At 45.7% G+C, this 16,292-nt stretch overlaps 1 protein-coding gene across 2 annotated transcripts in view; it reads left to right on the top strand.

Annotated features, from left to right (window-relative positions):
• Kirrel1 (kirre like nephrin family adhesion molecule 1) overlaps nt 1-16,292 on the top strand; it is a 90,457-nt gene that overhangs the window by 21,081 nt on the left and 53,084 nt on the right. Inside the window, exon 2 of one of the 2 annotated variants that reach the window (XM_028753302.1) lies at nt 12,991-13,133. In XM_028753302.1, coding sequence (XP_028609135.1) covers nt 13,001-13,133 — 133 coding nt within the window. In that variant the 5' untranslated portion in view covers nt 12,991-13,000. Of the gene's footprint in view, nt 1-12,987; nt 13,134-16,292 lie in introns of both variants that reach the window. The other variant, XM_028753301.1, reaches the window with a different exon arrangement.

The raw sequence follows: 16,292 nt of genomic DNA, 5'->3' as shown, positions 1-16,292 counted from the left end.
TCTCTCTCTCTCTCTCTCTCTCTCTCACACACACACACACACACACACACACACACACACACACACAGCTTTAACCTAAGTGGTTCCCCCCTCCCAACTGTCACCATTCCCACTCATTGTTGTTCTCTTAGTTTATTTTTTATATTACTGACCAGATGTGTCTATTTATGTTGCCTCAAATATTTTATGGAGCAAATAAACTAATTAAATGGGTTAAGCTATATTAACAAGTGCAGCACTTGGCCAGTAGTAAGAAAGCAGAGAAAATGCCAACTACTGTTTCATGAAAACAAATAATCCGAATCATCTCTAGTCTCCCATTAGAGTCTCTGTAAAGATGGACTGGAGACCTCAGTGAGCTATTCAGATTAAAGGTCACCTGCAGTTAACACCCCGTTGACTGTACCGGACAGCGCCTCAACATTTTAACACCTGCTAACCTGATTTCTTTAATCTTTTCCACACACACACTGTGGAACGCTTCATGTCGGTATGAGGATATTAACCAGGCTTGTTTGCTTTTTTCGAATTGACTTGGATGTTATTTAAGCAAGCTTCTAATTCCTTACTCATACTCAAACATTCTGTGTGCAAAAGTCTGCCCGGGATTAAGATTTTTCCACGGATAATCTTCAGGGTGAGAAACTTATGTATCACTGAGAACTGGCAGCATTTCATTGATTCTGTTTTGCTCCGCCAGACAGGGAGAGACTGGCATCAGACAGAGTAGGTGAATAGGAGCTGCTGCCGAGAGGTCTGTTTCTCAGCTGGGAGCCACCTGCCTTAATTCAAGGGGGAGGCTCTATCTCGCTCAGTTCCTTCTTTGTGTGTTGGTTTTCCACCAATCCTTGGTTGAATCCCATAATCATTCATGCAACTGCGTGTATGATCCATTGGGTGTGCTGGGTGGACCGAGTCTCCAGAGCTTTGGTGGGTGGGGTGTCCAGCTCTCTCTCTCTTTTTTTCCTCTGAGTCGGAGAGGCTGCTCAGTGGATACATGTCATGAAGGGCATCTTGTCTCTCTCCTTTGCTCAAGAAGTCTGTGGGATTCCCTTGTTTTCTGTTCCTCCTTTTGCCTCTCCTCTCCTTTTGGGGTCCTCTTTTCCTTTCACTTTTTCAAGACCTCCCCCCTTTTTATTTCTTTTAAGAAAGAAAATAATTTCATAATTGGGTCCGCCCCCCCCACACATACAACCCGTACTTGTTTATTTATTTTTACTTTTAGAGGAAGGATTTTATTTGAAATTTCCAGGCCTGTACCCACCTCCTCTATCACCCCTTACCCGCATTCTTTCCCAGTTGATTGATTGAGAGAGAGAGAGAGAGAGAGAGAGAGAGAGAGAGAGAGAGAGAGATCCAGCCCTCTCAGTCTGAGCTATTTGACTCAGAAGACAAAAGACCCTTCAGAATTAAGAGAGGAAGGGGGAAAGGAAGCGAAAAAAAATTAGTTAAGAATCTTCATCAGGGTCAAAACCTGACAGGAAAGCTTTGTTTGAAGGGAATGTGAGGGCAGGGTAGGGGTGGAGGAACTGGCAACTGGCCCTCAAAAGGCAAATCTCTTGAGTTGGAGGAAATGTGTAGATTCCCACTGAAGTAGTGGAGGATTTCTGAGTCTTGTTCCTCTGCGGCTGGCAGAGTATGTTGAGAGCAAAGACTCAAAGACTCAACAAGAGAAGGAAAGGGAAGCAGGAAGCGGCCATTTTAATTCCATACTGTATCAGAATTGTCAAGAGTCTACAGAAACTCCAGGGGTTGGGGGGTGGGATAGAGGTCTTGAGTGCTGGCTATCATCCCAGCCTTCTGTTTGTGGAGAGGGAAAGACAAGCCAATGGGCAGAGCTGAGGTCTGGTAAGGCTTAGGACGAGGCAACATTCTTGGTCAGCAGGGAGATCATTGCCCCATTGCCGCCATGGACTGAGATAGGTGAAGGCAATGGTGTTGTGGGCAGAGAGGGAAGTGCTGACTCACTCCAACCATTAGCATTTCTAAGACTTTGGGAGACAGATCTCAGAGATGTCCTCTGAATGGATAAAGAGAGGCCATAGAGGGTTTACATGGAGGATTATTGAAGGCTATCAAAGAGACTATTAGGGGATGGAGAGATGGCTAAGTGGTTGAGAGTACTGGCTGCTCTTCCGGAAGACCCAGGTTCAATTCCCAGCACCCACATGACAGTACACAGCTACTGTACACACAGTAACTACAGTTCCAGGGATTCTGACACCTGCACACAGATATATCCAGGCAAAACACCAATGCACGTAAAATAAAAATAAATACATTATAAAAATGAGACAATTAGCCAGGTCTGGTTCTCATCCAGCACTTGAGAGGCTGATGCAAGAAGATCAAGGGTTTCAGAATAGCCTTTGCTGTAAACTGGGTTCCATGTAAGTTAGGGATACATATTGGCTCAGTGCTAAGAGACAGCCAGAATGAGGAAGTGCTCCCAGCAGGACCCTGGACTGCAGGGATCTCTAGAGTGGGGGTGGGGGAATCCAGCCACCAATTGATATGTCGTGAGAGCATATGTGCTGATTTTAATGTTAGCCGGAACAAAACATAGTTAGAAGAGAAATTTGCTTCTGCTACACAGCTGCCACAGCACCCACGTAAGCTGCGTGTGGTTCCTTCAGAAGACCTGGGAACGCCTTTCTTCTTCCTGACTCTTTGTCTTTGACTTGAACCAAAATATAGAGGTCCACAGCCTCTACCCTGCCTGTTAGAAATCCTTTAGACAGTCTTACTGCCTGGGGCAGTCCTGTGACCCACTCCCTAGAACAGACACGTGATGAGCATGTGGGTTTAGGGCGAATGACAATAGCCTGGAGAGGATGGGGTAAGCAGCTAGGAGTGCCTTTAACTCCTGTGGTATTGTGTGGAGAGAGAAACACTGCACGGTTACAACTGCAGAAAAACAAGATGGCTTCAGGAAGGATTACAACTCTTCATGTCCCTTGCTGTTACCACTCTCTCAGGCAGACAAAGAAAAAGGTGTGATTGATTGGTGAGAAAGGAAGGAGAGAGTAACCTTGGGCACAACTGTCTCAGCCACAGATGTGGCTCTCTGGCCCCTCCACCAGCTTTTCACTCAGTACACTGGCTGTGGTGGAGGAAGGCAGGAATGGAAACTGGAGGCCTAATTGCTAGGTCTCTCTCAGCTCTTCCAGGGAGCACAGGGCAGGAAATTCCTCAGATTCCAGGCTTGTAGGATCATTGCTGAGAGTTAACCGCAGAGCTGGGGTAAGAGGCTGGAGGCAAAGAGAGCTGCCTTGGCTCCTGGTTCTTTTCCCTTTGTTTTAAAACAGGCTCAATTAAAAGGGTTTAGAGGGGCGGCCGGCTGGAACAAAAGCCTCCGCTGTAACTATCCTCCCAAAGAAAAAGTTCCCAGATGTGGGAATCCCAGAAAAATTAGTGCTGAATTGAGTAATTTTGAAGTTGAAAATAAACTCTTGTGGACTCGCACAGGAATTTGTTCCCAGGGTGATTTCCCCCCCCCCCCCAGCTCTCAGTGAGAGGAATTGGCTTGAGAAGAAACTCACTAAGAGGAGATAAGGGTGGCTGCGTGAGTGGGCAGGAGGGGTGCTGTCTATCCCTGAGGCATGTGCTTTGCTTCTCTTGGGATGAGATCCCTCCTAAGTCACCAGGTTATAGGGGTCTGTTTGCATGTCACCCCTTAGTGTCCCGGGTAGGGCAGTCCAGATTGCCTCTGCCGGGTCTGCCATCCAGATGCATTTTGCAAGCCCTCCAGGGAGCCGTCTCAGTTTCCCAAATAACTGCCCCATCCCCTTGGGCTTTCAGAGCTACTGCCTGTACCTCGGTAGATTCTGTCCCTGCTGAACTAGAGTGAGCTGTTTACTGGCCCAGTGCTCTCTCTTCTTCAGGAGACAGAATGTGACTTGGTTATGTTATTAACCTCATAGTGGAGTGACAGAGCAGCTGCTACACGGTAAGTACATACACACAAAAAAAAATTGGGAAGAATAGCAACCTTGTTGAGTAAATGTCCCTGTCCTGGGGAGTTACATTATCCATTTGTCAGGCCTCCGTAATGGATGTTCAGTGCACAGGCTGCTTTGTCCTCCAGCTCGGCTCTTCACACTGTCATGTGACATGTACCCTGAGAAGATGAAAATGGTGTGTGTGTGTGTGTGTGTGTGTGTTATCTCCCCTAGACCATAATAGTTTCTGCTAAAAATTCACCACCATGAGTTCCAGTGCCCATCAGAACTGACCTTAGTGCAGCCCACACCCCTACTGGTATGGCGTGATAGACAGTAGATGACTGAGATCCGTGTTTCATTACAGCTGATGATAGGGCTGCCTCGAGAGCAGAGGAATTGTGGGTCCGAGCAGGAAGAAGCAGTGGCCCATAGCCGCTGTGATTCTTGTTGTTGCTATGCATTCTGGGACTTGGGCTGAGCCTATAGCATTGTGGACCCAGCCTCAGCAGCCTAAAAATGACCAGTGTGGGCTGGCATCTCAACCAAAGCCTCAATCATTTCGTCAAAAATGCTGTGTCCCAGAGCTGTCCATTTTGGGAATGAGAAATATAAGATACTTTCATTCTTCAAACTACTGTGTCCCAATTCTCAGGGTGACCACGACCCAGGGTTCACTGAGAGAGCAGAAGCCACCTACCTGACTGGCTCCAGGTTGTTAGCTTTCTGCTTGGCTGCTTCACTCCTCTGGTTTGAATATCCAGAATGTGGATGAGGTATCCTGAATCTACGTTTTCTTTCTGAGTCTGCTATTAACTTTGTAAAAACTATCTCGCCTCCTTGGGCTTCCAGAACTCCTAACATGACAAAGTTAGGCTAGGCAGAGTCCTCTCCTCTCCTCTCCTCTCCTCTCCTCTCCTCTCCTCTCCTCTCCTCTCCTCTCTTTTCTTTTCTTCTCTTCTTTTTTCTCCTTCCCTCTCCATTCCTCTCTCTCTGTCTCTCTGTCTCTCTGTCTCTCTGTCTCTCTGTCTCTCTGTCTCTCTCTCTCTCTCTCTGAGACAAGGTCTCACTATGCGACTTTGACTAGCCTAGTCCTCCATATGTTGCCCAGGCTGTCCTTCAATCTCACACAGACCTGACTGCCTCTGCCTTCCTAGTGCTAGAATTCAAGGTGATGATTAGTAGCTGAAGCTCTTTTTACCTGTAACTTTTTTGTATAAGACTGTGAGTGGAAAGAAACATTCATACACATGATTTTCGACTGAGTACCATTTTCTTTCCATAATAAGTTATATTTGTATGTTTTTTACCTTTCTCTAAGCCTCACTTTCTGAAGGAGACCACAAGTCCCTTAGGAATTCTATAGCATGACAGTAGTGGAAGGAATGTGTGGACTCTCCTTAGCTGTTACCTTGCAGCATTCAGAAGAATGCCCATTGTTACATAGATAGTTAGATAGATAGATAGATAGATAGATAGATAGATAGATAGATAGATAGATATAAATATGCTTACATATATGTATGTACATATAATGCATATATAATTCAAACCACACATTATATGCAACATATATAAATATGCTGCAGATACATATAATGTGACTCAAAATGTGAAAGACAGGAAATAGGATCGGCCATGATGTGGATGGTTTGGCTAGGTTTTCTGAACAAGGTTAAATTCACAGCAAGGCTCAGAGGAGTCAAGAGTTTTGGGTTTCAGGAGAGGAAAGAAATCCACTCCAGGTGTGTGAGTGACTGTGGCCGAGGGGCGGAGCTTGGGAAAGCCATATGCACCTGGCTTCTTAGTGGGCGGCTTCTGTCGGTTTTTGAACAGAAGGTCAGCTAGGGAGGCTACACTCCGATTGCTAAACACCTGGATTGGGGAAGGTAAGAATCAAAGAAGATTAGAGAGGCCATTTCCCACAAAACGAGGGTAGAAAGGTGGAGGGATGTGGAGAATGTTATAGATATCCAGAAGAAGAGAATCTTGCTGCAGAGGTTACTGTGCTGAATACCTACCCTGATCCAAGGTGTAAGGTCTGGAAGGGACCTTATATGTGATCTGGTTTCTGGGTTAGAAAACTGTAAACCAGAAAAGGAATGTGACCTGTTCAAAGCACACAGCTTAACCAGGCTGGAAGACCTCACTTCCATTCTAGAAAAGGTTCTTCCTGCTATGGCTAAGTGTCACCACTGTTTTGTAATGGTTGTCTCTCTCTCACTCCTCTCTCTCTCCCCTCTCTCCTCTTTCTCTCCCACTCCCTCTCCCTCTCTCCCTCTCCCTCCCCCACCTCTCTCTCTCTCTCTCTCTCTCTCTCTCTCTCTCTCTCTCTCTCTCTTTCTTCTAGTCTTTTATGTAGCCTTGGCCTCAAAGTCACTACGTAGTCAAGGACAACCTGAATTTCTATCCTTCATCTGCCTCATGAAAGCTGACATTAAAGGCCTATACCACTGCAACCAGTTTATGTGGTACTGGAGATAGAACCCAGAGCCTCTTATGCACTATACAAGCACTCTACCCACTGAGCTAGATCCTAGCCCCCACCTACTGTCTTTGGCCCCCAGAACTGCACTGTCTAGAGTGACCTTAACACACCCCTGTGTCCCTGCTGCAGATGAGCCACCTCCTCAAAGTCAGGACTTGCCCTGGATATTTTCTTACCATCAAAATGGAAGGCCCTGGGAAGAAGTAAACTCCCCGTACAATCTTAGATGAGGTGAGACAGTGCAGTAATCTGATGGGGGCCACGTGTTCAGGCAGGTTCTGCTGGGCTGGGCTTCTTCCACCCCTCTACCACATTCGTCATTCTCTGTCTTGTGTGAGGGTGTCTACAGGGCTTCCATTGAAGTGATGTGGGCCTAGCTGGCTTCCAGTTTGCTCCTCTCCAGGATTCCTGATCTATATATGTTCAGTGTGGGTCAAATGAGGCTACATTTTGAACCTGGGATGGGAAGGGCAGAGAAGAGCCAGTGGCACCCACTCGATGATAGGGTTCCAGTGGGACCCACTTAATGATAGGGTTCCAGTGGGACCCACTCAATGATAGGGTTCCAGGTGTCTTCTAAAGTTCTTTTTGGTTTGGCTGGTAGCCATGAAGTGTTCCACTCAGATACAAAGTCCCTGGCCTAGATGGTCATGCTATGATCTCAGCTAAAAAAGTGCAAATGGTGTCTATAACCATTCCTTCTGTAGCCCAGCTTTGACATCCTGGGGTGTGTGGGTGAACCCTGGCTCTGCATGGACTGTGCCAGACTTTGCCATTTCGTTTCCAGGAAGAACCCTCTTTACCCTCTTGTTGATGCATATCTGTTGTTTTAGATATCAACAACATGTTTTCATTTTACTGTCCTGTTGGCAGACATTTGCAGGGTGCCAGGTACAGCTAGGTGTTGAGGAAACAGGTGAATAGAATGTGCTTACTGTCTTCCTAGGAGCTCTCAGTTAAATACGTTTTTAACACAACAACATTCAATCAAATATAGCAGAGACTGAATATATAGAAGGGCAGGTTAGGGCAGAGGAGGGAGACATAATAGTGAGAACCCCTTACCCATCAGACAGGGCCATCAGTTGTCCCTTCTTTGAGTAGCAGGCAGGCAGCTTGGAGAGAGAGAGAGAGAGAGAGAGAGAGAGAGAGAGAGAGAGAGAGAGAGAGAGAGAGAGAGATATCAAGCAGAAGAAACAGGAGACTTGGATGGCTTCTCTTATTGGCAATAGATACTCTCTGTGGACTGTATTAGTTACTTTTATATTGCTGTGACAAAATATCATGGCCAAGGCTGCTTGTAAGAGAGAGTTTTGATTGGACTTCCAGAGACTTAGAGTCTGTGATGGTGGGGTGGAGGCAAAGAGACAGGTAGCTGGAACAGCTGCTGAGAGCTCTTGCCCTGATCTACAAGTAGGAGGCACAGAGGGAACACTGAGAATTGTCTGAAACCTCAATGCCCACCCCCAGTGACACGCCTCCTTCCACAAGGCCACACCTCTTAATCCTTCCCAAACAGTTCCACCACATTGGGGATCAATTATTCAGGCACAGAAGCCTATGGGGGCCATCATCTTTAAACCATGGACTGAGCAACGTATATCACTGAACTGGCACTCGGGATCTTACGTACAAATAAAGATGGAGTTAAAAATTCCTCAGATCTCTTCCAGATTTATGGTCAGGTCAATTGAAAGGTTTCTTGGAAGGAGTGCAATTTTAGAAAATGGAAAGGAAATGCTCAAGTTATACTGTTAGGAAAGACACCCCTTCCTTTAGGATCATCTTAGAAAAATGGAGCTTGGAAGTAAAGAGGGAGGAGAATAAAGACAAGGACCTGGCATGAGTAAGTAATGTGAGAGCCCCTGAGGGAGACTGTGGTAAGGTCTTCAGTGCCAGCTACAGAAAACCATACAGGAGAGTGGAAGTTTCCAACGGACACCTGAATAAGGAGGCAGGCTGGGAGAAGGAGGTCAGATGTTCTCCCTATGGCAAGCTCCCTCCCTTCAGCTGACCTCAGGATTGAAACCAAGTCAGAGGTTGGAATTTCTTGCCCTAAACTGAAGAAGCCATCCCAATTGGGTTCTTCCTTTAGGCTTTCTTAACAGCAGATGTGGCAGCCTAGGTGTGGCTGGCAGACACCTGTCACCAAGCTGACCTGTGGCGACTCTCCACAAAGCCTGGGGTACTGCGTCTTGGTGGAGACAGCATCCTTAGCCCTGACTCCAAAAACTTTAAATAGTCCCTGGACTTCCTGTTCGGTGCTTGCAAGTGGCTCTTGGGCTTCACTAACGCTAGCCAAGTCCTCCCGTAGATTTCCCACTCTCCCGCCAGGGCAGAACTGTGCACAAACACCTCTTGAGTGAGTGGAAGAATGAGAGAGGCAGGAGGGTAGATGAGAGCAGGAAGGGAGGAAATCAATCGTAAGAAGGGGAATGTGGAAAAGAGGAAAACACCAGTGAAGGGCGACTGGGTGGGGCCAAGAAAGTGGGCAGAACAAGACTGCAGAAGCTGGCAGTCCAGTGAGCCAGCTAAGGCTGCAGCAGGAGAAAGGGCAGCCCCGGGCCTGAGGAGAGAAACAAAGGGGAGAAGTGGGGGGGGGCTCTGAGAGGGAAGGTGTGGAGAAAAGAAGTGGAGGTAGTCAGAGAAAGCCAGGGACAGGGTCAATAGAGTGAGCAAGGTGGGCAGAGGAGCCTTGAAGCTGGAGCTTAGAGGAAGGGAAAAGAAGGGGCCAGGGAGGTGTGGGGCGGGAGAGGAAGAGAGTAAGGAAAATGCAAGGCAAGAGAACCTGCCTGTTATGCTCTCTAGTATGTCTCCACCCTCCTGAGCAGGAGGAGGACTTGAGGTCCAAGAAATGCTGGGCCAGGCAGCAGGGCAGCTGGAAGTGGCTTGGCACTAAGATGACACAGCACAGGGGCAGGGTTTGTAGTTAACTGTAGTGGCAGGGTAAAGAAGGGTCCCCGCCTTGACTCCCTGGAGGCAGACTTGCGTTTCTGCTGCGAGGCTTGGCTGCTATGACAGAATGTGCACTAATTTCCTTAGAGTCTGGGGTCCTAATATTCTCTCAGGTGAGTCCTGGATAGCCACAAGTAGTCCAGAAGCCACAGGAGAAGCAGGAAAGAGGAAATGGCTGCAGTCAGTCACGGCTTTCCTCTCCAGTACCTCTGTGATGTACCTCTTCTCTCTGTCTGTACTGATGCTTCTCTCATGGCCAGTAGAGGGGGAAGATTGTGACCCCTGGAACTAAAGTATTCTTTCTCCCTGTTCTGGGTCTCTGGCTGATGTCCTCTAGGTCATAAGGAGTATAGAAAGGTGGTTTGGAGGTCCTGTTCCATGAGGGGTTTATAACCTGACGCAAGTTTGTGAGAGATGGAAGGCAGCATGCTTTGAGAAATGTGAAGAGGTGGCACCAAATTTGGGCTGAACGTGAACTTTCGAGTCAGATAGACTTGTTTATAATCATCTGCAAGGTTGAGTACATTTCTGTGTTTTTCTCAGGCGCTAATTGTAAGTTGGTACCTTCCGAAGTGATAGCAAGTGATTTTAGGAGATTGTTTAATTAGCCCCATTATTTTATACAAGAGATATCTAACACAGAGAGACCTTAAGCCACTATCCAAAGTCACAGATAGGATGTGACAAGATAGTGGATTTCAAATCAGACAGGCTGCCCTAGAGCCTATGCTGGTGGTTGGCTATTTGCTTGTTTATTTCTTTGTTTGTTTGTATATAGCTGTGGGGGAGTGGAACAGGTTGGAAACTTAGTACGTAGTAGGTCTTCTCAAAGCAAGGCCAGAGATGCTGAATTGCCCTGTGGGTAGCATGACTAGGAGCAGCAGAAATCAGGTCTTATGAGAAAGTCTGGAGGAGGTTTTGCCTTTGGGGTAAATTAATAAACAGGATTTCAGTCTTTGGGACAGGGCTGGGGAAGCCCCAGGAAGTAACCTAGCAACTTCAGAAAAGACCAGTATTCCCATCTCACATTCTCTGGAGGGCTAATGCTGTTCCTGTTACTCTCCCTGGTCCTCAGGGTGGAGCCTGCCCACTTCTACCACCAGCCTTGTAACATAGCAAGTAACTGTTCTGTCTGCTCCACTTTTCTCCACTACTGACCCTTGACCTTTGCCTTTTGTAAAACACAGCCTTAGTACCCTAGCCAAGCTGTGACTCGGTTGGCCTTGTCTGCTTACTCAAGGTCTCATGGTCACTTATGTCCTCAGAGTGAACTGCACTGTAATTTGCTCTAGCTAGTCTGTTATTTAAACCTACCTGATGCTGGGGTGGGGTGGTGATATGGACCTGTGTGAAGTATCCCTTCCAGAATGGCTAGAGAGGAGTTGATGCAAATTTGATGGAATTTAGGGAAAGCTTGAGCTATTCCTTTCCTTTTTAATTGCTCCCAAGCTGGGTCCAGCAAGCTTCAGGACTCTCTCTAGGGTATTTCTCTCATTTGCTGATGTGCCAAGTTTTATGTAAGGCACAGGGACCAGAGTGAACAAAGCAGTTTCTGATGCTGGGAATGCAGCACCCAGGAGTCATTTTCCTGCTGTGAGTTTTGGGACTGCAGCATCTTAGGGGTTTGCTTGCTTACCTATTTTTAAAATTTATTTTTCTCCTTATTTTTGTCTGGCTATCAAACCAAGTGCTTGTGCAAGCTAGGCAAGACTATAACAGTTATATGCATCCTTGGTGTCTATTCTCCTTTTTATTGATACGTAATGATCTTCCATTTAGTAAGGAATTCACAGTTTCTATGTGTAATTTTCACTGCAATTCTGTGAGTAGGTAATATCTCCATCTTCCAGTAGGAAAACTCATGACGGAGAGACCAGGCTGCAGACCCTGACCTTCTCCTAGAGTTTGTGTGTATTTTACCGCATGACACTGAATGCTGAAACATTAGGCCTTGCTTCCCTTTAAGTTAAAATAAATGATCTTTGTCTTGGTGGTTATCTGCACCGGCCTTTATTAACATAACTGTGTCTGGCTCAGTGTGGACATGTGAAGACAGATATGTATGGTCCACCCTTGCCTGCCTTGAACTGTGGTCCAAGCCAGAGGCATTGACCTGGATTGAATGCATAGGGCAGTAGACAGTGGAATTAAAGGAAGAATGCATGATATTTTCAAGACTCTGTGAGCCAAGTTACCTGGGTGGCTCTCCATTGTGCCCGAGCACAGGACAACCTGTTCAATAGCCGTTTAATTCTCCCTTCCTTCCATTAAAAAAGCTGCTGCCATCTGCCCCATGTGCACATTCAAAAATGCATATTTAAGAGTGTATGTATATTATTTTTAAAACAGTTTTCTTCATGCAGCCAGTGGGCAGTTGAATGGGTTGTAAGGCAAATAGTTATGGGATCCTATGTTTAGATAATGATTGGGAAAAAAATCTCAGCCCCCTTCCACCCATAGCAATAAAGTGAAATTTATTCTTCAATATGTAGCAATTTCATCTCTTAACACTGAGCTTTTAATATAGAATAAGCATATATAATTAATGTCAGGAAGACAGGAAGTATGAGGTTGCAGCTCTGAAATCAGAAAGATAAGAATTTTAATCCTAGACCACGGAATAGTTAGTCACATATCTGAGGCCAGCTGACTTATCTGAGTTTGCTGAGCCTCCGTCGTTTCATAGGCAATTGAGAAAATTATCTCTACCACACAGGACTGCCCAGAGAATTCAGTGGGATTATATGTGTACAAATGTACAACCTGGGGGCTTAAAGACATCTTGTGAAATTTTAATTTATATTTTTAGGAGCTAAATGCACATGGCGCAAACATTTTAAATGTAGGATGATGAACTGTGAAAATCTCTTCTCCTCATTGTGGGCCTTTGGCTGCTGTCTCCTCTCCTTTATGCATATCAGACCTCGACAAATCCTCTGTATCGGGGCAAGGCACGGTTTGTGATTTTTCTTCTTCAGGCATAAAAATAAAAGCCTGGGAAGAGTGCATAGGTTTCCTAAGGTCACTCAAGATGAACACTGAGATCACTGAGGCCATGAACTTCTTTGACTTTCCTTTGAGAGCTCCTTGCCACCCCCACCCTTACTTCAATCTAGACAGGGTTTCTCTGTGTAGCCCTGGCTGTCCTGGAACTCACTCTGTAGACCAGGCTGGCCTCGAACTCAGAAATCCACCTGCCTCTGCCTCCCAAGTGCTGGGATTAAAGGCGTGCACCACCACTGCCTGGCCACTTCAAACTCTTATTATGATTTTATAGTTAATAGAATTTATAATTATAATTTTAAAGACACATTTTAAAAAGTTTTTTGTATGTGTGTGTGTGTACCTGAGCTTGTATGAATGCAGGTGCCCTCAGAGGCCAAAAGAAGGCATCAAATTCCCTGCAGCTGGAGCCATGGGCAGCTGTGAGCTGCCTGACGTGGGTTCTGGGACATACTTTTGCTGGGATGGCCCATGTCATTTACTCTTAACTGCTGGGCCATCTCTCCGGTCCTAGACTCTTGCATATAATTTTAGATGATTCCTTCTCACTGGAAGCTGAGGTTCACACCTTATTAATGTCTTTTTTGCATTCATCCCCAGCAGGGCTTTAGGAATGACTCTGGAGAGCCATAGCACATGTCTAATGACCTGCCAATCAAGCCTGCTCCCCGAGAAGCCCAGGTTTCTGAGTCAGAAGATGTGGGCTCCACACTTAGTCGTCGCTTATCTTATCTTTGTGACTTTGGGTGAGTTCTTCCCTTTCTCTGAGAGTCTTCGGTTGTTAAACAGTGTTGGTTGCTTGCTGTTTCCAGAAACTTGTACGCTAACATTTATAAAGCATCATGTTACAAATTGTGAAGTCATAAACAAATCTGTGATGTTATTTCTCTCTGCAAGGCCTGGGGAGGCTGAGGAATCCAGAAAGAAGTGGATTCACGCTTGGAAATGTAGTCAGGAGCTCAGAGAGAGGCTCGCTAGTCATGTATCCCTTCCCTGGGTGAGGCTTCCAGAAGCAAGGTCCCCAGCCGTGGGCTGAGTGCTGCTGACTCATGTACTATTGACTCTTTGTTCCCTAGCTGATCTCAGCCCCATTTGCTTCTTCTAGTCCAAAGGGAGCAATAATCCCATTATGAAGACATGTCTCATTAAGACATCTCTAAGATAGAGTCAGCCCTGTAGACTCTGGGTTGCTGCCTGCGAAGGCTTCTCCTCCCTTCCCCCACTCATTAATGAATATAGGAGGTTTTATTCCCCCCAACAAAAGTGTTAATTAGACATTGCTCTGAACAGGGATATTACACAAATGAATTAAACTTAAATCAATCAGCGAGCCATCTCTGTGCTTCAGGTCCCCTGAATGAGGAGGGAATTGAAGGCTGTGACGGGAAACAGGTGGTGGGATGTCTTCCCTAGTGGAGAATGAGAAGGAAGAAGCTTCCCTTTGTTTCCGGCAGATACCTCTGTTCTTACACTTCCTCTGACTTCTCCCCCTTCCCTTTTATTATTTCCCCTTTCCCACCATACACACACATACACACAAATGTCCTTGAGATTTTGAGAGTCATGATTCAATTTTTGTAACTGAAGTTGGTCTGGATTTACCAGTGGTACTTTCTGGGTACCTTATAGGGCCCAGGGTCAATATGTCAGTCAGAAGTCACAAATCCAATCACACTGTCACCTTTTCCTGTGCGGTCGAGTCTTCCGGAACCACTAGTTTTCTCGTCAGAAAATGGTGCCTGTCTTGCAGATTCGTAGCAGGGAGGGCTACCTGCACAGGGAGTCTGCACGATGGGTGATATCTGAACTCGGTAAACTTGTAACACTGATTGTCCCTTGTCCATTGAATCAAAAACAGAGGGAAAGACTGTGCCCTTGTCTTTTGAGGATACCCAGTGAATTATGAAGGAGATGGGCTGGTGAGATGGCTCAACAGGCAAAAGCACTTAATACTGTCTGTTAAGTTTCCTTCCTAGAACTCACCTACGTGATAGAAGGAGAGAATCAATTCTTGAATAAATTGTCTTCTGCCTACATGTGTACTGTGGCAAGTGTCTGCCTGTGTGCATGAGTTCAAGGCCAGCCTGGGCTACATAAGCAAGTGTCCCCCCAGCACATACTTTATGAATATCTCAAACACACCACACATATTATACATATACCACATACCACACACGAACTCCACGAATACCACACACAATACTACACCTGCATATGCAAAGCATATTAAGTATTAGGTATTTGGTATGTATTTGGGTACTAGGTCTGTTGAGAAGTTGGAGCAAGTCTTCTTGTTGCTCTGATAAGGAGGCCAGTTAGGGACAAGAGATGTAGAGAAACAGCCATGTGTTGGGTTGCCAGGGTTGTGCCAGGTAGAGGGTATATGGCCTCCATCTGGCAGAGCAGAATTTGAACAGATGCACAAAGCAGCATTTCTTTCTTTCTCTTTCTTTTTTTCTTTTTGTGGTAAAGATTTATTTTATTTTATTTTATTTTATTTTACTTATGTGTTTGTGTGTGTCTGTGTGAGTGTGTGCATACATTACTGCACTTGTTCAGGATGCCAGAAGGCAGCCTCAGATCCCACAATGCTGAAGTCAACTCTCTGACATGGGCACTAGGAACCGACCTGCAGTTCTCTGTGATAGGGTCAAGTACTCCTAACCTCTGATCCATCTTTCTAGCCCCACCTCCTTTGTTTTGAGGGGACAGCTTGCAGTTCTGGGCCAGGCAGGAGCTCTGGAGTATTGTTCTTTGCAGTGCCTACTCTTTCTTTCCTTGAAGCTCACTCATGGCCTTTCCTTATTACCAGCCCACGAGGCAGTTGTTCAGTCTTTCTCTGGAGTCCTACCATTGTCGTCTTTTCCCCTGTCAGCCCTTTTTCTACACATCATTGAGTTCTTGCTCAGCGATAGATGAAAATATTCTTCTCTCTTTTGTTGTTTGTTATTTTGGTCTTTAGAATCAGGGATTGAAGCTAGGGCTTCCTGCACACTCACCATGTTCTATATCACTGAGCTGAAGTCTCAGCTAGCCATTCTCTTTCTATTTTAGCTGCCTCGGTCTCCATTTTACTTTTACGGCCATCCAAGCACTTGGCATTCTTCATAGTCCAGAAGTTTATAATTGGAGCTAAAGCAGTGCTTCAAATTGAAAAGTTGTTCTCCAGTATCTTGGGCATTTACCTAGTTCTTTTACTTTCCAGTGTGATCTGACAGGAAAATAATGTATCAGTCATGTTAAGTTTTCATTGCTATAACAAATGGCTATGATTATAAAAAAAATAGGAAGTTTGGAAGTGTTTCAGTTTATGGTTGGTTGGCTCTGTGTTTTTGGGCTTTTGGTGAGTCAGCCTGTCATAGCAGGAGCACATGGCATAGGAAGACACTCGTGTCATGGGAGATAGAAGCAAATAAGGTAGAAGAGGGGCGCCTGGCTCACCATCAGCCCTGCTCAGTAACCCAGCTTTCTTCCAGTCTCCTAAAGGTGACACCAATACTCAATAGCCTTTTCAATAGTGTTATAAACTAGGGAACACACTTTTAACACATGGGCTATTGGAGACATTTCAGGTCCAAACTATTGAAAGAAATCAGATGTGGGTTCTGGCTTATAGACTCTGACCAGTAGTGAGGGCTCGGGTTCACTGAACATCTCTGAGGTTTTATGGGTCAAAAGTTAAAATGGATGAAAAAGTGATCCGTGAGTGCTTAGCTGCTTATCAATGCAAGCAATTATTTCTTGCTATTTCTGTTCATTTGGTGCTGAAGAACAGGAGCTCTTCATGGATGACCTACAGCATAGACTGCTAAAGCAAGCATGCGTATGGGTTTGGGCCTATCCAGATATGCTAGAAAATCATGTTTGTTTTCCATCCCACCACATATAAAGGAATTCTTTTTCTT

Source organism: Grammomys surdaster, unplaced genomic scaffold, assembly GCF_004785775.1.
Source record: "Grammomys surdaster isolate TR1022 unplaced genomic scaffold, NIH_TR_1.0 125946, whole genome shotgun sequence".
In the NCBI taxonomy this organism is placed as follows: Eukaryota; Metazoa; Chordata; class Mammalia; order Rodentia; family Muridae; genus Grammomys; species Grammomys surdaster.
The sequence above is the reverse complement of the archived record's forward strand: the minus strand, read 5'-3'. Positions and strand labels throughout refer to the sequence as shown.